This window comes from Alexandromys fortis, unplaced genomic scaffold (assembly GCF_014885135.2).
Source record: "Alexandromys fortis isolate MF-2015 unplaced genomic scaffold, M_Fortis_MF-2015_v1.1 scaffold_115, whole genome shotgun sequence".
NCBI classification, from domain to species: Eukaryota; Metazoa; Chordata; class Mammalia; order Rodentia; family Cricetidae; genus Alexandromys; species Alexandromys fortis.
In genome coordinates this window covers 5,677,724-5,693,541 of record NW_026067989.1, presented here as the reverse complement: position 1 = coordinate 5,693,541, position 15,818 = coordinate 5,677,724, and the positions used below count along the sequence as shown (strand labels likewise).

General features: G+C 44.5%; 2 protein-coding genes across 4 annotated transcripts; one reads left to right on the top strand and one right to left on the bottom strand.

Annotated features, from left to right (window-relative positions):
• Positions 1-1,034: 1,034 nt before the first annotated feature.
• On the top strand, positions 1,035-6,241 carry LOC126512045 (cystatin-9-like). 3 transcript variants are annotated; one of them, XM_050159596.1, is made up of 3 exons: positions 1,035-1,308; positions 3,346-3,459; positions 5,993-6,241. In XM_050159596.1, exons 1-3 carry the CDS (start codon positions 1,099-1,101, stop codon positions 6,110-6,112), a joined length of 444 nt encoding a protein of 147 aa, XP_050015553.1. In that variant the 5' UTR covers positions 1,035-1,098; the 3' UTR covers positions 6,113-6,241. The 3 variants fall into 3 exon arrangements, with proteins under 3 accessions (XP_050015553.1, XP_050015556.1, XP_050015554.1); XM_050159599.1 differs by lacking the exon at positions 5,993-6,241 and adding an exon at positions 4,369-5,959 and having other exon boundaries at positions 1,035-1,302; XM_050159597.1 differs by lacking the exon at positions 5,993-6,241 and adding an exon at positions 4,369-5,958.
• Positions 6,242-9,752: 3,511 nt separating this feature from the next.
• On the bottom strand, positions 9,753-13,004 carry LOC126512046 (cystatin-9-like). The gene is given in 3 exon segments (XM_050159600.1): positions 9,753-10,096; positions 11,143-11,256; positions 12,749-13,004. Coding segments are annotated over 3 exon segments (414 nt in total). The 5' UTR covers positions 12,971-13,004; the 3' UTR covers positions 9,753-10,018.
• Positions 13,005-15,818: the final 2,814 nt, after the last annotated feature.

Below are 15,818 nucleotides of genomic sequence, written 5' to 3'. Positions count from 1 at the left end.
ATGCCTTGAAAGATAAAACCTAGGTTCCTAAAAGGGCAGAAGACTGAACCTCGTGTGCTATAATGTGGACATGGCTTTTCCCCATAGCGACTTACAGTGAGACTCAGGTTCCCACTTCGCCCGTGGGAACAAGGCCTCGGTATTAGTCAAAGGAGTGATTCAGACGTGTCTTCCCAGTTAGCTGCTTGGATTGGAGACTATGACCATCTCTCCAGAAATCCCACCCAGAAATTGTATTTCCTGAGCTGTAATGATCCGGACCACAAGAGGGCACCAGCGCCCACAGAACAGGCACATTCCTCACCACCCCGAGGGATCTCTTCCCCCTCTGGTCCCCTACTCTAGGTGCAAATGCCCACCCCTCTGTTGAACCCCACAAGGAGATGGCTCTGACGTGCTAGCTAGGATGAGGCACAGTGGTGGAGCGGCACACCCCTGGGACTAAGAAACCGGATTTAGGGAGATTGGATCCCGCCACTCTAGACACCTCAAGGCCTGCAACATCTCCCAGGGCCCTGCAGAAGAATGCCTGCTCCGGCTGGGGCGCAGAGGAACATTCCTTGGGAATGTCAAGTCAAGAGCGGAGACAACTGACATCAATTCAAGAGGCTCCAATTCTCTCTTATCAAAACGCTCATCTTCTCACACACCTTAAATCTGTCTTTTCCTGGGTTATTGTCTCCTCCAGTGGCCCGCCCAGAAATGACCTTTCCCTAAAACCTGGTGTCAGCATAAATCTTTCAGCCCCTTCCTGTAAAGCAACACGTGAAGGAGGCTCTGCTGCACACTGAGAGGCACAGGAAACAAGCGTGGCTAGACTCAGATCAGGGGCCCCTCTGCCTCTCCCTTGCTTGTTCTCCCCAAACCACCTGCCTGGCCCCTTTTGCTCCATCCAGGACAGGAGGCGAAAGAACAGTTTTGCCTGGGAGAGGTGGTACCAAGTGGGGGAAGGAACTTCCTGTGATGGCAGAGAGGAGGCCCTGAGGGAGGAGTTTGGGCCCAGGAAATGAACTTAAGGGTTAGACCTAAGCAAGTAGGGCTGTAAAAGCTGAGACAGTGGCAGACCTTACAGGAGGCATACCGTGCGCAGCTGGGAAGATGGCTCTGTCTTCGGCATTATGGTTACTTCTCTTGGGTTTCCAAGCCCAGGGAGCTCACACATGGTGTTCGGAAAAGGATAAACTCTACATTGATAAGCCAGTCAGTGACCCTGACGTAGTGAAGTTTGCTGTGAGTGCATTCAACAGTCAGAACAAGGACGAGTATGCCTACAGAACGATTCACATCATGGGTTTCTCAAAGGTACAGGTGGGTGACCTTGTCTACTACAGTTCCTGTTTCCTGACGGAGCCGGCAAGACAGTCTCTTAGACATTTGCAGTCTGTGGTTGAGTTATATATGACAAATCAGTTGTTCTCAGTGGTTTAGAATGCTTTTTTAGCTTATACATTCTTTTAAATTAGGTCTACTCACATAAGAAGATCTGGATATTTATGTCAAAATAATAATAATAATTAATAACTTTAGAATAGGTGCACCTAGGGAGATATTTCTACCGAGTAAGAAAATATTTGCACAAAAGTTCCACAGACAAAGACTGAAAATATGTCAAATCACAATTTAAGATTTTTGCTAGTGTATATTTACCGTACACAATAATAGGCTTTGTGTGACGGCTCATAAATGCATATAGTGTATTTTCACAATATCCATCTCCCATTTCTCTCTCTCTCTCTCTTTCTCTCTCTCTCTCTCTCTCTCTCTCTCTCTCTCTCTCTCTTTCNNNNTGTCCCTCTCCCACCCTTGTTTATTTCTTTCCTCTTCCCAACTCATACCTTTTCTGCTTGTCTATCTTTTTTTGTTATTGATCAAATGAGTTTAATTAGGGGTACTTACAGGAACATGGTCAGGTTTTCTTTAGAGGAACATGGACAACTTACAAAGATACTCAAATGGTAAAGCAATTGGCGGGCTGGGAAGATGGCTCCGCCAGTAAAATGCTTGCCAGATAAACGGAGAGATGATAGTTGGGATCCCCATCACCCATGTGAAAAGCCTGACTCACAGATGCACACGTGTAATCCTAGCGCTGGGAAGGCAGAGATAGGAAGGTCTGGAGAGGTACTGGTTTTGACCAGCCTAGTCTAGCTGGGCTTCAGTTTCGGTGAGATATCCTGCATCAAAAAGTAAAGAGAAGAGCTGCTGAGAAAAATTTCTGGTGTTGCTCTAGGCTCCATGCACACACATGTGCACACACATGCACACAAATGAGCAATTACAAAAACTGAGAGAGTGAACAAAAGAGTAGGCAGTGAGGACTCACCAGCTGTCTTGTGGCCAGGGACAAGCTAATTGACTTGGGAGCCACCTGCCGGCTCAGTTCCTTCTCTCAATTCCCTCTTACTCTGGGCCCCTGGCAGACTCACTCATCTCATTGACCATATCAGACCATCTTCTTCATCCTAAAATGATCTCTGGTAATGGGATGCCTACAGAATGTCCTTAAGATGTCAATACTATCTTCTAATGTCACCCTTGTGGTCATGGGTAAGGGATACTTTGTTCTTCCTTCCTCAGCAGAAGAAAGGCAGAGGGGTTTCAGCCCTACACAGCGCTGTGACCTCTGGGACCCTCTGCAGAGCACTAGATGACTCTGTTGTCTGAGCTCTCTTGGGCTGGAGTCTCACCTGTGGACTATGGCTATGGATTAGCTATAGGCAGGATTGGCCTTGTGGGAAGAAAGAATGGGAAGGATGAGAGGCTAGGGAAAGGATGAGGGCGAGACAGTGGGAAAACGCAGGAGGAGGTTTCTAGAGCACACATTATAAAAACTTATCCCTAAAGCCACCATTTCGATCCTGTGTGCTGGTGCACAGTGACTGAAACACGAGCATTTTCTTGATGGAGATCAGGTGACAGTTGTGACAGTATACTGCATTTCTGGCTTCATCTCTTCGGGCTGACTTACCAGCAGAACAACTACCCTCCCAGAGCCTGTCCTCTAGGAATTCAGGTATTGGTTCCGACACCTATTGAGAGTTAAGCTTAGGCCTCATTTGGTAGAGTAGAATGTGGACACTTGAGGCAGATGATATATTAGTGGTATATGACTCAGCCTGTGACTTCACCTAGCTTCTACCAGACTGCCACCTCTGAACTCTTAACTCTCCAAGGTAGAGACTATGCCCTTGACTTTCACCTCCATGAAAGAGATGCCAGGCCTTGGAAAGCTCCAAATTCAGGAGACAGTCCAGGTCTCTCCCCCATACTGACCACAGACCTGAGGCCGGTGTATAAACAGGCAGCAAGAAGGGTCTTCTCATGTCAGGCTTTTTCTCTCTTCAGGAAAAGCTACCAGCAACTTTCCTCGTGAAGCTGAGGCTGAGAAGGACCATCTGTAAGACATTTGAGGATAGCCTGGACACCTGCCCCTTTCAGGATGACCCTGAACTGGAAAAAGTAAGGCGGGGCACCAGCATCCACCCCTTTCACAGTTGTGGGTGCTGCCAGGGAGAGAGGGGGGTGCAAGAGCAGATGACAGAGAGATCCTTAAAGACCCAGGAAGTGACCAGTGGTGAATTTCCCAGAATTTCTTCCTAAGCCTTAATGAGAAAAGAGTCCCAAAAGGCAGGCAGCCTGGGTACAGAGGCCTGGCCAACCTGTGCCCCCAACTCTGCCCACTCCCAGTATTAGCTGCCTGTTCCTTGTTGATGTCAAGGCTTCATGATGCCCATGCATCTTGGGCATGAGTAGCAATTGCTCATTGTTTGGTGGTCACCCTCCTCTCCTGGATTCAGGGGAAAGAACCTAGTGAATTCTGATGCTATATTAGGGACCCTTCACTGACATACAGCCTGAAAAAGGAGTGAGAGAAGGGGCCCCACTGTCTGCACTTCAGAACCTATGCCCAGCAGAAGGACCAGCAGCTTTTCTGAGGGACAATGAGAATGGCAATCTAATTCTTGGGATAATGCCATCCAGGGCTGGTAGACTCCCATCAAGAAAAATTAGTAGCTTGACTAATGACTTATGTCTGACAGTAGTCAACTCCTTCTGGAACAGAGCATCCCCTACTGTTTCCTGGGAGCTTGCATCACACAGTAACAGTCCAGAAGTTCTTCTGTGGGTCACTTATTTATTGGGTAAGGACAATCACCCAAATGCCTCTGTATCAAGAGAAAGCCCAGATGCAGACAGTTCACCACTCAAGCAGAGTTTGAGTTGGTGGTTACACCTGTAGATCAAAGGCCAAAATCTTCCAACTGCTGGTCAAGAAAGGGATAAAGTTGAGTAGACAGGATCCTGACAATAAACCACAGGCTTCCTGAGCCTCCTCCATCCCCTGTTCTATTTTGATTGCTCCCTTAGACCTTCATCTGCTCCTTCACCATCAGCACCCCACGCTCAAAACAGTTCAACATGTTGAAAAATACTTGTTCTACGGGGCTTCCCTGACTGGGACCCACAGCACTGGTCCACGCCTGCTCCTTTTTCTGAAGATGCCTGATGTTCCTAGGAAGCAGCAAATACAGGCTTAAGAAGCTCTATGCTTTTTGCAAGTGCCTGGGATTTTATGTGTTTATTTCACGTCTCGTCTCTTTATTTTCTGGCTCCTACATTTTTTTTCTGTTCCTTCTTCCACAATGTTCTCTGAATTTTAGAGATTCCTTTCTAAAAATTATTATTATTAATGTGTATTTGTGTGTAGTATGTGTATGTTCATGTGCCTAAGAAGGTCAGAGGTGTCCCCTGGAGGTGAGGATACAGAAGACACAATCATTCCAAAGACAAATGCAGCATCTGTGGATGTCTTCCCTGAGTCTACACAGGTACCATCCCATCAGCAGTCAGTCATGGACAGAAGGACTCAGAGAACCTACTCTTCACTGATGAACTATTAGGAGACGAAGAATCATCGCATTTAGTTGTGTACCTACTGACGACTCCCTCAAACTCCAAAAGATAGTCCCAATCCAAGTGTCATACAAAGTTCCCTGATAAACTAGATGGTCACAAAACAAAGCCATGGGTCACGAGTCTGGTAAAAATGTGGGGATGGTGGAAAGGTGGGGTATTAACAGGGATGAGAGGAAGATAAGGATAAGGGAATCAGAATACGTAGAACACAGGCAAAAAATTTCAAATAACAAAATCAGTAAAAAGAAAAATTTGTAATCTACTCTACCAATAAAATAAAAACCAGAAATTACCTCAACATGTTCACCGAGCTAAAACTCTAGCTGCCTTGAAAATAATGCTTTTCAAAGATATAAAAAAAAACCCTACAATTGCCCAGAACCTTTTTATTACACTCTGTCTCCAGAAAATAAACACGTAGGCCCTCCTCTCACAAAGTGCACATAGAATCAACTACTTAGCCATTGAAATATGGTGTCTCTTCAGCTTTCTTCTCCTTTCAGTCTATAAAATCTTGTTGTTCATGATGCGTATGCTGGCTAGCTTACATTAACTTGACACAAGCTAGAATTATTTGGAAAAAAAAAAAAGGAACCTCGATTGGGAAAATGTTTCCATAAGATCCGGCTTTGGGGCATTTTTAAAATTAATGATTGATGAGGAAGGGTCGAACCCACTCTAAGTGATATCATCACTGGGCTGGCGGTCCTGGGTTCTCTAAGAAAGCAGGCTAAGCAAGTCAGTAAGCAGCACTCATTAGTGACCTCTACAACAGCTCCTCTCCCTGGGTCCTGCCCTGTTTGAGTTCCTGCCTTGGCTTCCTTTAATGGGCTGACTGTGACTTTGGATATGTAAGTCAAAAAAAAAAAAAAAACATTTCTTCTCCAAGTTGCTTTTGGTCATAATGTTTAATCACAGCAATAGTAACCCTAATAAAGACAATGGTAGAACATAGCTTTGTCATTGGACATTCCTGATGCATATAATATATGTATGTATATTTGTGTGTGTGTGTGTTCTTCTTTGCCCAAGTGAAGGCTACAAATTTTATTTCTAAAAGTTTTCTTTATCTTAGTTTTTCATCAGATGTGAGATCCCCCATCAAGTCCCCCTCCCTCGTCAGCCTGAAGAGCAATCAGGGTTCCCTGTCCTGTGGGAAGTCCAAGGACCACCCACCTCCATCCAGGTCTATTAAGGTGAGCATCCAAACTGCCTAGGCTCCCACAAAGCCAGTACGTGCAGTAGGACCAAAAACCCATTGCCATTGTTCTTGAGTTCTCAGTAGTCCTCATTGTCCGCTATGTTCGGTGAGTCCAGTTTTATCCCATGCTTTTTCAGACCCAGTCCAGCTGGCCTTGGTGAGTTCCAATTGTCTCAGTGTGTGGGTGCACCTCTCTCAGTCCTGAGTTTTTTGCTCATGCTCTCTCTCCTTCTGCTCCACCTGCAGTGATTTGATAATGGAATATTATATAAAAATTCCGAGTGACTATTAGCTGGTAGTCTGGGACACAAAAGATGCCACCCCCAGAGGACAGTCTGTTGGAACCCTTTAGAATGGGTAGTTTTCTCTGGGAAATTTGACAGTCAACTGTTCCAGTGAGCATTTCCAGGTCTCAGTAAGTAGGAAGAAAGAAGACAACGTAGATTTGAGATTTTTTTTTGGTAATTTTTTAAATTTATTTATTATGTATACAATGTTCTGTCTCTGTATGTGCCTGTAGGCCAGAAGAGGGCACCAGACCCCATTACAGATGGTTGTGAGCCACCATGTGGTTGCTGGGAATTGAACTCAGGACCTTTGGAAGAGCAGGCAATGCTCTTAATCGCTGAGCCATCTCTCCAGTCCCTAGATTTGAGATTCTAACAGCTTGACTGTCACTCAAAAGCTGAGCATTGCTCAACTCCTGCTAATTTTTACTACAAATCACAGAGGTGTTATCAAGCAGGTACAAGTCTCTCTTTTCTTGGGAATGTTTGGGAAAATAGCCTTTCTCTCTTGGCATCAATGTAATGAGGTGATTTAAAAGAAAATACTAGTTTCCATGCTATACTGCAAAGATTATAACTGTACAACAAACAGTTGTGAATTCTCTTGCTGGAATTGTTTAAAGTAACAGAATTGCCTAGGACGACGAAGGATCCAGAAGCTCTGAGCTGACAGGGCATCAATGCTAGTTAGGGTGACAACTGGCAATGGGCTGGCATTTGAGTGAGTCCCAGAACCACCCAGAGGGCTCTTACGAAGGTTTTGGAACCCGAGATCAAGAATTACCTAAACCACAACATGCTCATGTCAATAGCACATCCTGTTGAAACGCAGCCACTCTTCCTTGATCATGCAGGGTTTATAACTGCATTCTACATATGAGATCAGCTTAGTGGAATGAGGAACCACGGGGATCACAAAGGCCATGGAGGTGACTGTTAATGTCGACAAACCTTGTTGAGGCATGGCCTGAGGTGGGCTTAGGTCACTAGTTGTTGCAAAGTATCACAGTTCATTCTACAAGTAGACACAGACCCTGTGCTGTGGGAGTGTGAAGTCTTTCTGGGCTTAACTTGCACATTCTTTTTTCAGGACAGAGTTTCTCTGTGTAACAGCTCTGGCTGTCCTTGGTCTCACTTTGTAGACCAGGTTGGCCTCAAACTCACAACTTACAGACATCTGCCTGCTTCTGCCTCTGCCTTCTGAGTGCTGGGATTAAAGGCATGCCCTGCCACAGCCCAGCTCTCTTGCATATTCTTGTCTGGGTGATCGCAAATGCTTGATGGTATTTGATCATGCTGCTGAGGCTTGTTGTCCTTGGTGCTGCCTTGGAGACTCGCAAAACTCCTCTCTGGCTGTAGAAAGTTTCTTCCTAATCACAGAACCATAAGAACACTAAGCAACTGGTGACAATTCAAGAATTGTGTTGTCAGGGCTAAAGAGGTAGCTCAGTGGTTAAGAGCATTGGCTGTTGCTCCACAGGACCTGGGTTCAATTCTCAGTACCCATATGGTGTCTCACATATATTTTTAACTGCAGTCTTAGGCAATCTAAAGCCCTTTTCTGGCCTGCCCAGGCACCAGGCACACAGACTGTTATATAGATATACATGCAGGTAAAACCCATGCACATAAAAAATAAATGTGATAAAACAAAACAAAAGTAAAAAGCAAATGTTGTCCTTGAACCATGTGTGGTATTCTGATGACCTGAGTTCCTGGTAATGGTGAGGACTCATTGGCTATGACTGAAGATGTCTTGGTGACAGAGCTGGAATGGTGGAGTACTGTCTCCATCTCCCAGGTGATAGAGACACACAAAGATTAGTCAACTTGTTGCTTCGGTGCAATAACTAAGAAAGTCATCTTAAAGGGGGAAACTTTATTTGACCTTAGAGTTTTGAAGCTTTTAGTCCACGGTTTGTTAGTTTGGTACTTGTGTGGTTTTGAGGAGGTAATACATCATGTAGGAACTTATATCTAGACAATGCTTCTAAATTCAAAGGAAATTAGGACACAAAAAGAAAACAAAAGATTGATGTCCACATATCTCTTATAAGTAAGTATCCCCATGATCTAGCTTTCATCACTAGGTTCCAGCTCTTAAGGTTCTACCACCTTCTGACCTAAGCCTGGGACAAGCAAGGTATAACAGGTGATGGTTTAGATATTGGCCTGAAGAGCTGGGCCTAGCCCATGTCTATAGGGTCATCCTGAAAACAAACCTGCTAACATGGTTGGGGACAATGGAATCTATCAGAATAGGCCTATTTGCTGGAACATGATGGACCCATGATTCTTGTTCTGCTGGGGTCAAGATAAAGCTTAGATCATGGAAGAACAGCCTAGAAACTGGGGAAGGTTTGTAGCTCTGATCACTAGGGACAACCTGGCCGACATGGTATGCCAGATTCTCCTTGGGTTGTTCTAGACTCTATAACCAATAAAAGCATCCTTACTCAGAGTGGGGCTAGAATCCCAGACTGTGGGCCTGCTTGGTACTGAGGTTGGTGTGCAATATGGCTGTACTTGGAAGTCACCAAGGCAAATCTATTGTTGGCATCCGAAGCAGATTATAGTCCTCTCTCACCACCAGAGAGAACATTCGTTTCCTGAAGATGGGGACAGTTGAAAAGGGTGATGTAAAACTGTCATTCCTGGTGAGCGTGTCTCCTTTTATTTCTGCGCTTACCTTAGGTGCTAAAATTTCACCTGATGTCAGAGCATTTGTGAGGATGTGTTCACATGCCCACCCTTGCTCAAACTGAGGTTTCTACGATGAATACTATGAAGCCCTCTCTCACCAGCTAGGTGATGTCATGCAGAGATTATTAAGATTTAGTTTACTTTTAATGATGTGTATGGGAGTATGTGCAGATGTGGGTACAGGTGCCCTCAGAGCCCAGAAGAGGGTCCTGAAATTCAAATTCAGGTTCTCTGTAAAAAGCAATACATGCCCTTAATTGTTCTCTCTCTAGCCCAGAGTCCAGTGATTTTTAGTTAGCGTTTAAGTGTCCTTGTTAATAATCTTGGGAATTGAGTTTTCCAAACTCTATATTCTTAACTATTTTTATGGACACCTTGACTGATTAAGAAATTAAGTAATCAGCAATTCTTTAGCAAATCTAAACCCTACTTGCTCATTTTGTCACCAGGGAATCATGAAAGCCACTCTCTGAAGATCAGAGGCTGCACACATACGCTAAGGTAAGAGTGGCTGAAGATCTACCTGGGCCCTGTATGGATATTTGATACCCTGGGAGACCACAGCCCTTGTGCTTCCTGACTTTGTGACAGCAATTCTGATACATCTTAGTTACTTATGTCTCCTTTGTTCCCCCATCAGGAGCGTCAAGGTTAGGGGAACATCTTAGAAACTCAAACTGTCCCCACCACCAAGCCCATGGTTCTTCCTCTAAAAACACACGCGGAAAGTTGTCAGAAATGCAATATTTAATGAGCTATTCTAAATGATGAAACAAGAGCAATATGAAATTTTCTTGGTTATTATCGGCATACTCAGTCTTGGCACTACACAATGTTACCAAACAAGGGACATGAGCACACAGAGGCCCTGCCAAGGATAACCTCTTCATGATGACTCCAACCTGAGGAACTATGAGCACTCATGCTTGTAGAGCTTGAACTCTGTTACCCAGAAAAAGGTACCAACAGTGAACAGGCAGATGAAGGTCTGAGGGAAAAGAATAAGAGAAGACATTGAAAGGAGACGGTGAAGGAAGTTTGTGGCTTGTGCTTCAAATAGCATCCATTTCACCCTTTCACTTCCATAGGCCAATAGGTAGTAGAAGGAGACGAGGGCCTTTGGACATGATTATCCAGTGAACCCTTGGCAAGTGTTGACCCATATCTTGATCGAAAGCCCCATGGTAACCCAGGACACTTGCTTCCATTCCATGGGCAGCAGACAGTGACCTACAGGCAAATATCTAGGATGTCCCTGTGTGATTCACATACCTAACAGTAATGAAGCACCCTGCTAGGATTACCAACTGTGATGGCTGGTTTCAACTATCAACCTAACATGATCTAGAATCATCTGGGATGATGTGGGATTTCCCTCTGTATGTTGTGATGACCATTGGTTAACAAAGAAACGGTCTTGGGCCTGCGCAAGGAACAGAGCTAGGTGGGGAAAACTAAACTGAAGAAGGAAGAAGGCAGAAGGCAGAGTCAGAAAGAAGCCATGTAGCCCACTGGAGATAGACACTAGGAACTTTAACTGGTAAGTGACAGCCACGTGGTAATACACAGATTAATAGAAATGGGTTAAATTAATATGTAAGAGTTAGCCAATGAGAAGCTAGAGCTAATGGGTCCAGCATTGATTTAATTAATACAGTTTCTGTGTGGTTATTTTGGGGCTAAGCTGCCAGGAACAAACTAGAAGCATCCTTATTACAAATCTGGGAAGATTGTTTCAGTGAGGGATGACCTAGATCAGGTAGGCCTGCAAGAATGTTGGTAAGGGATTGTCTTGATTACATTAATTACAGAAAGACCCAGCCTACTAGGGGCGGCACTATTTCCTGGGTTTGGAACCTGCACTGCATTCAAGTGAGAAAAGGAAGCTAAGTACTAGAAACTTGTGTCCATTCATTTTTTTCTCTGCTTGTGACCATAGATGTCTCATGACTAACTGCCCAGTTCCTACTGTCCCAGTCCGTCCCTGTAGCCCTCACAGCTGTAAAAACCATGGAGGTGTGTGCCCTGCCTTACATTATTTGGACTGTAGCTCTGCTGAAAGTGGCAAGTGTCAAGGCTTTCCTCAAATTTCTTGCACACGGTTCTACGCAGCTGAAGCTTCATGGAGTAAACAGTTGGAAAATTCACCTGCACACAGAAAAAAAATTAAAGTGAACAGACCCTTCTAGCCACTTAAGAGACTCTGTGACTGTGCTCAGTGTGTGTTCCAGCTTCTTCTTCATTTGGAGTTCTTCCAAGGCCTGGTGTCAACTTTATGGAGACAGAAGCCAGGGAGGCAGTCTCTAGATTAGAGAGTTAAGAACCCAAAGTGGAAGAACCTGTTGGAAAGCAGAAACGTCAAGGCTGAGTCCATTATCTCCAGTCCCTGTAACCCACATTCTGCCATAAAAACCCAGACTTCACTCTCAGCAGACACCTGAACTTACACCTGCATTCCCAGAGAACTCAGGACATGCTCTGGCAGGGTGGTGGCTTTACCAGTGCTTCCTGGATAGTCAGCCCTGACACAGATCTCCAGATACTTTTTCAATTGAGCTATTAGTAACACACCTGCAGTGCAAGCTCAGCCCAGAGCAGTGTTTTAGGAGAAGCCTTGTTCCTTTTACAGTGTGTGCTTCTGAAAACCACTTAGATGTTGAGCAGTGATCTCAGAGGCCTCAGCGCTGGGCAGGGTTAGAGGCCCTCGGCCTTTCCCTTGCCAGGGAAGGAGAACTGAGTGCCCCTCCCTCACAGCCAGAAGTGCAGCACTGGAGATGAGCGTTGCTATCCTCACCGCATTCTGTAAGGGCGTTATAGGAAGATAAAGAGGGTCTGATGTGGTCAGTGGGAAGAGTGGGCCAGCCAGGGGCCCAGAGCAGGAGGGAATTGAGAAGAGGAGCTGTCTGGTGCTCTCTGTCTGTGCTCCATGATTCCCCAGCCTCTTTTCTGTTTATCTTTGTTTTACTTTATCCATTTTTTTTTTTTTACCAATTACTGTTTTGGTTTGTTTGTTTTAAATTTTGTGTCTGACTTATTTTTCAGCTTCACCTACCAGCACCTTTATGTGTGTGAATCTTTCACATACTGAGTGGTTTATCTGCTTAAAAATGTCTGTTCTGGGGCCAGTGAGATGCCTCATCAGGTAAAGGCACTTGTCACCAAGGATGACAGCCTGATCTCAATATCCAATGTTTACATGGTGGAAAAAGAGAACCAACTCCTCTCTTTATTCTCTGACCTCTGTGTGTGCCAACACACATACACCACACACACACACACTCACACATACACTCACACACACACTCACACACACATACACTCACACATGCATACACACATACACTCACACACACATTAAATGAATGAATGAATGAATATAATAAAAATCTTTAAAAAGAAATGCTCACTCTAAAATTACTCATTTAAAGTGTTTCAAACCAATAAGAATGGCATGTGTATCGTGCATGTGGATAGAACATGATCTAATTTTAAAAGAATTTGTGTGGAAAAAGTATGTTAAACATTGAAACTGGCTGAATTAGGTCATCCATAACCTGCAAAAGAGGTGGATTGCCCTCTCCTGTCCCTCACTGAGTAGCAGGTATATTCAGGCAGGACAGGCAAGGATGTGGTCACTTACCTCCTCCTTCCAGGAACTCAGGATATGTTCCACCCTGTAGGCTTATTCCTCCTGACTTTTCCGGTTGAACGTGTCCACAGCAAACTCCACTGTGGGAAGGAAGTAAATAGAGGCGGCCGTTTCCTCATCGGCCTTTGAGACAGGAGTGATGAGGGCCTGGAAGCTCACGAAGAGCAGCAGAAGAGCACAAGGGAGAGTTTTCCTTTCCTGTGCATAGGCCATGGTGCCAGAATCTCACAGTCACTGCCTTGCCTGTCTCAGCCCGTCGGCCCCACAGGAGCTTGCTTATCAGGCCCAGCTCTAGCCCATAGTCTCTTCAGCTCGGGCACAGACTCCACCTTCTCAGACGTCTCTCTGAGTTACACCCTCTCCTATTCTTGTTTGCTCCAACAAAGATTTTTGTTTTGCTTTGTTTTTTGATTTTGGGGTTTATTTGTTTCTGGTTGGGCTTTGGTTTTGTGGTTTTTGTCTGTTTGTTTGTTTGTTTGCATTTGTTTGTTTTTGTTTTTGAGACAGGGTTTCTCTGTGTACCCAGGTTGTCCCTGGAACTCACTATATAGACCAGGCTGGCCTTGAATTTGGAGCTCTGCCTGCCCCTGCCTTCTGAGTGCTGGGATTAAATGCAGGTGCCACCATGGTCTGGTTTTTAAATCACCCCCAGTCCTGGAAAGAGGAACAGGACACCAAACAGGATGTGCTGGAGAGAATCAGCCAATGGGGAAGAGCATACTTAGATGTGGTCAGCCACATCTGCTCCTGATCTTCAATGGGACAGAGAAGCTGTTATCAGAACCCTCCAGATTTGAATACTAAATCTGAGACTTGGCCCTAAGACATATGTGTGTGTTAGTGGAAGTCAGTGAGGCAAGGAGCGACTGAGATGCAAAGAATAAGAGAGGAGAATAAGCTTTGAGTCTGAGGAGGCACAGCTGCTGGAGGCTCATGGGACATGCGCAAAGCCTGCCTGAGCACCACTGGTCTGGGGCCTACAGGATTAGGTTGAGAATGAAGACCACTGTCCTGTATCACTTCCTTGTTGCTTAATAGCTTTGGTCCAACTACTGACAGAGCAATTGCTTGTGCAGTTGGAGGTTCAGTGAGAGACACTGTCTCAAGGAAATAGGTGTGAGCAATAAAGACAACTGACCTCAGATGTGGTCTCTGTGTGCATGTGCACACACACACACACACACACACACACACACACACACACACACACTTTTATTGCTGACCATACATCTTCCAAATGTCCTTAGCAAAAAGGCAATGAAATAAACTTCCTTTACTATAGTTGTGGCACCTGATCACATCTTTTGAAAAACAAAATTTTTAACCATCACCATGTTTTCAGTTCTTTAACTATATATATATAGCTATATATATGCATATATATGGGTTTTATTATATATTTCTAACTCATTGGTAGATGCATGTAGGATAATGACTATGGTGACTTCTTTCTCTATTCTTTTGATTTTATTGTTATGTTTGTTTTGTTTGTTTTGAGAATACGGTATCAGTATACAGCCTAGACAAGTCATGAACTCATAATCCTTCTGTGTCTCTTTCTGAGGTTATGGGATTACAGACATAGAGATAGATAGATAGATAGATAGATAGATAGATAGATAGATAGATGATAGATAGGTAGGTAGGTAGATAGATAGATAGATAGATAGATAGATAGAACGAACATTAGGTTTTTTTTTCCTCTGTCACTTTGCTTTCTGTCCCTTGAGCTTTCTTCTAGCCTCTAATTTTTTTCCACTTCTCATCCTTGCAGTATTCTCAGCAATGGTTTCCACTAGTGGACTCTCGTGTGCCTTGGTAACACGTTGTTGTTAATATAAACCTTGTTGTCTCCACACCCCTTTATGTTGAGTAACCCTAAGCTATGGCCACACACAACCTTTGCCTGTCTCCTTCCTGGAAGTGGGGACCATTTTCTCCCTGCTTCCCAATGGTTGTACATGGTTCCCACCCTTGTCTTTTAATGTTAGATTGTCAACTATGTCCCAAGAGCTATTTCCAGGCCACCATCCGCTGTATAAATGTGGTTTATTGATCCTCGATTACCCTCCTTCATTTATGCATTGCTCATAGCTGTTCTTAAGACACAGGAGTAGCACTGAGTTATTGGACAGAGAGCCCATGGCCCCCAAACACCAAAACAGTTTATCTTTTCATATTTTTCTTCTATAAGTAGTGTGCTTAGCCGGGCAGTGGTGGTGCATGCCTTTAATCCTAGCACTCGAGGCAGAGGCAGGAGGATCTCTATGAGTTTGAGGCCAGCTTCGTCTACAAGAGCTAGTTCTATGACAGGCTCCAAAGCTACAGAGAAACCCTGTCTTGAAAAACAAAAACAAATGAACAAAAAGGGTAGTGTGCTTAACCCTGTCTCAGACTATCCAGATATGGTCTTTGTAGTCTCTGACATATCATAGTACCTCAGTTATTCATGTTAGCTGCATTTCTGGGGATCTGTGACATGCAGTTCCTTCAAGTATGTTGGTCTCCATAGAAGGCAGACCTGGGAACATCTTGACTCATGTCCCTTTCTTTACCCAGAAGAGAGAGGTGTTACCTTGTTCAGAAAAAGAACCATGCTCCTTCTTCACCAACATCTCAGAAGATACACTCTTTCTATGATAAGAGAAGTAAATAATCAAAACTGGCAAAAATTTCCAGGCTTGTTGCCTATATTAGGGAATATACATGAAAGACAGAGTTCTAAGTTCTGAAGCTTAGACTGAGCGTGTGCCCTGGCCAGCCTGAACAAATTGTTAGGGCAAGGAGAAAGACTTTTTAGAGAGTTGACAAACTGAAAAGATGTAGCCTGTGACCAACAAAGACCACTTGCCTGGATGTTGTAGGTACAAGACTTGCATAGAAAACTGGCAAGGTAAGCCAGGCGGTGGTGGCGCATGCCTTTAATCCCAGCACTCGGGAGGCAGAGGCAGGCAGATCTCTGTGAGTTCGAGACCAGCCTGGTCTACAAGAGCTAGTTACAGGACAGGCTCCAAAACCACAAAGAAACCCTGTCTCGGAAAAAAAAAAAAAAAACTGGCAA

Bases quoted from the DNA above. Each gene is read 5' to 3' on its own strand.
- LOC126512045 (XM_050159596.1), top strand. From the start codon at position 1,099: ATGGCTCTGTCTTCGGCATTATGGTTACTTCTCTTGGGTTTCCAAGCC. The intron at 1,309-3,345 runs GTGGGTGACCTT...TTCTCTCTTCAG, and splicing joins TGGGTTTCTCAAAGGTACAG to GAAAAGCTACCAGCAACTTT. The intron at 3,460-5,992 runs GTAAGGCGGGGC...TCTTTATCTTAG, and splicing joins ATGACCCTGAACTGGAAAAA to TTTTTCATCAGATGTGAGAT.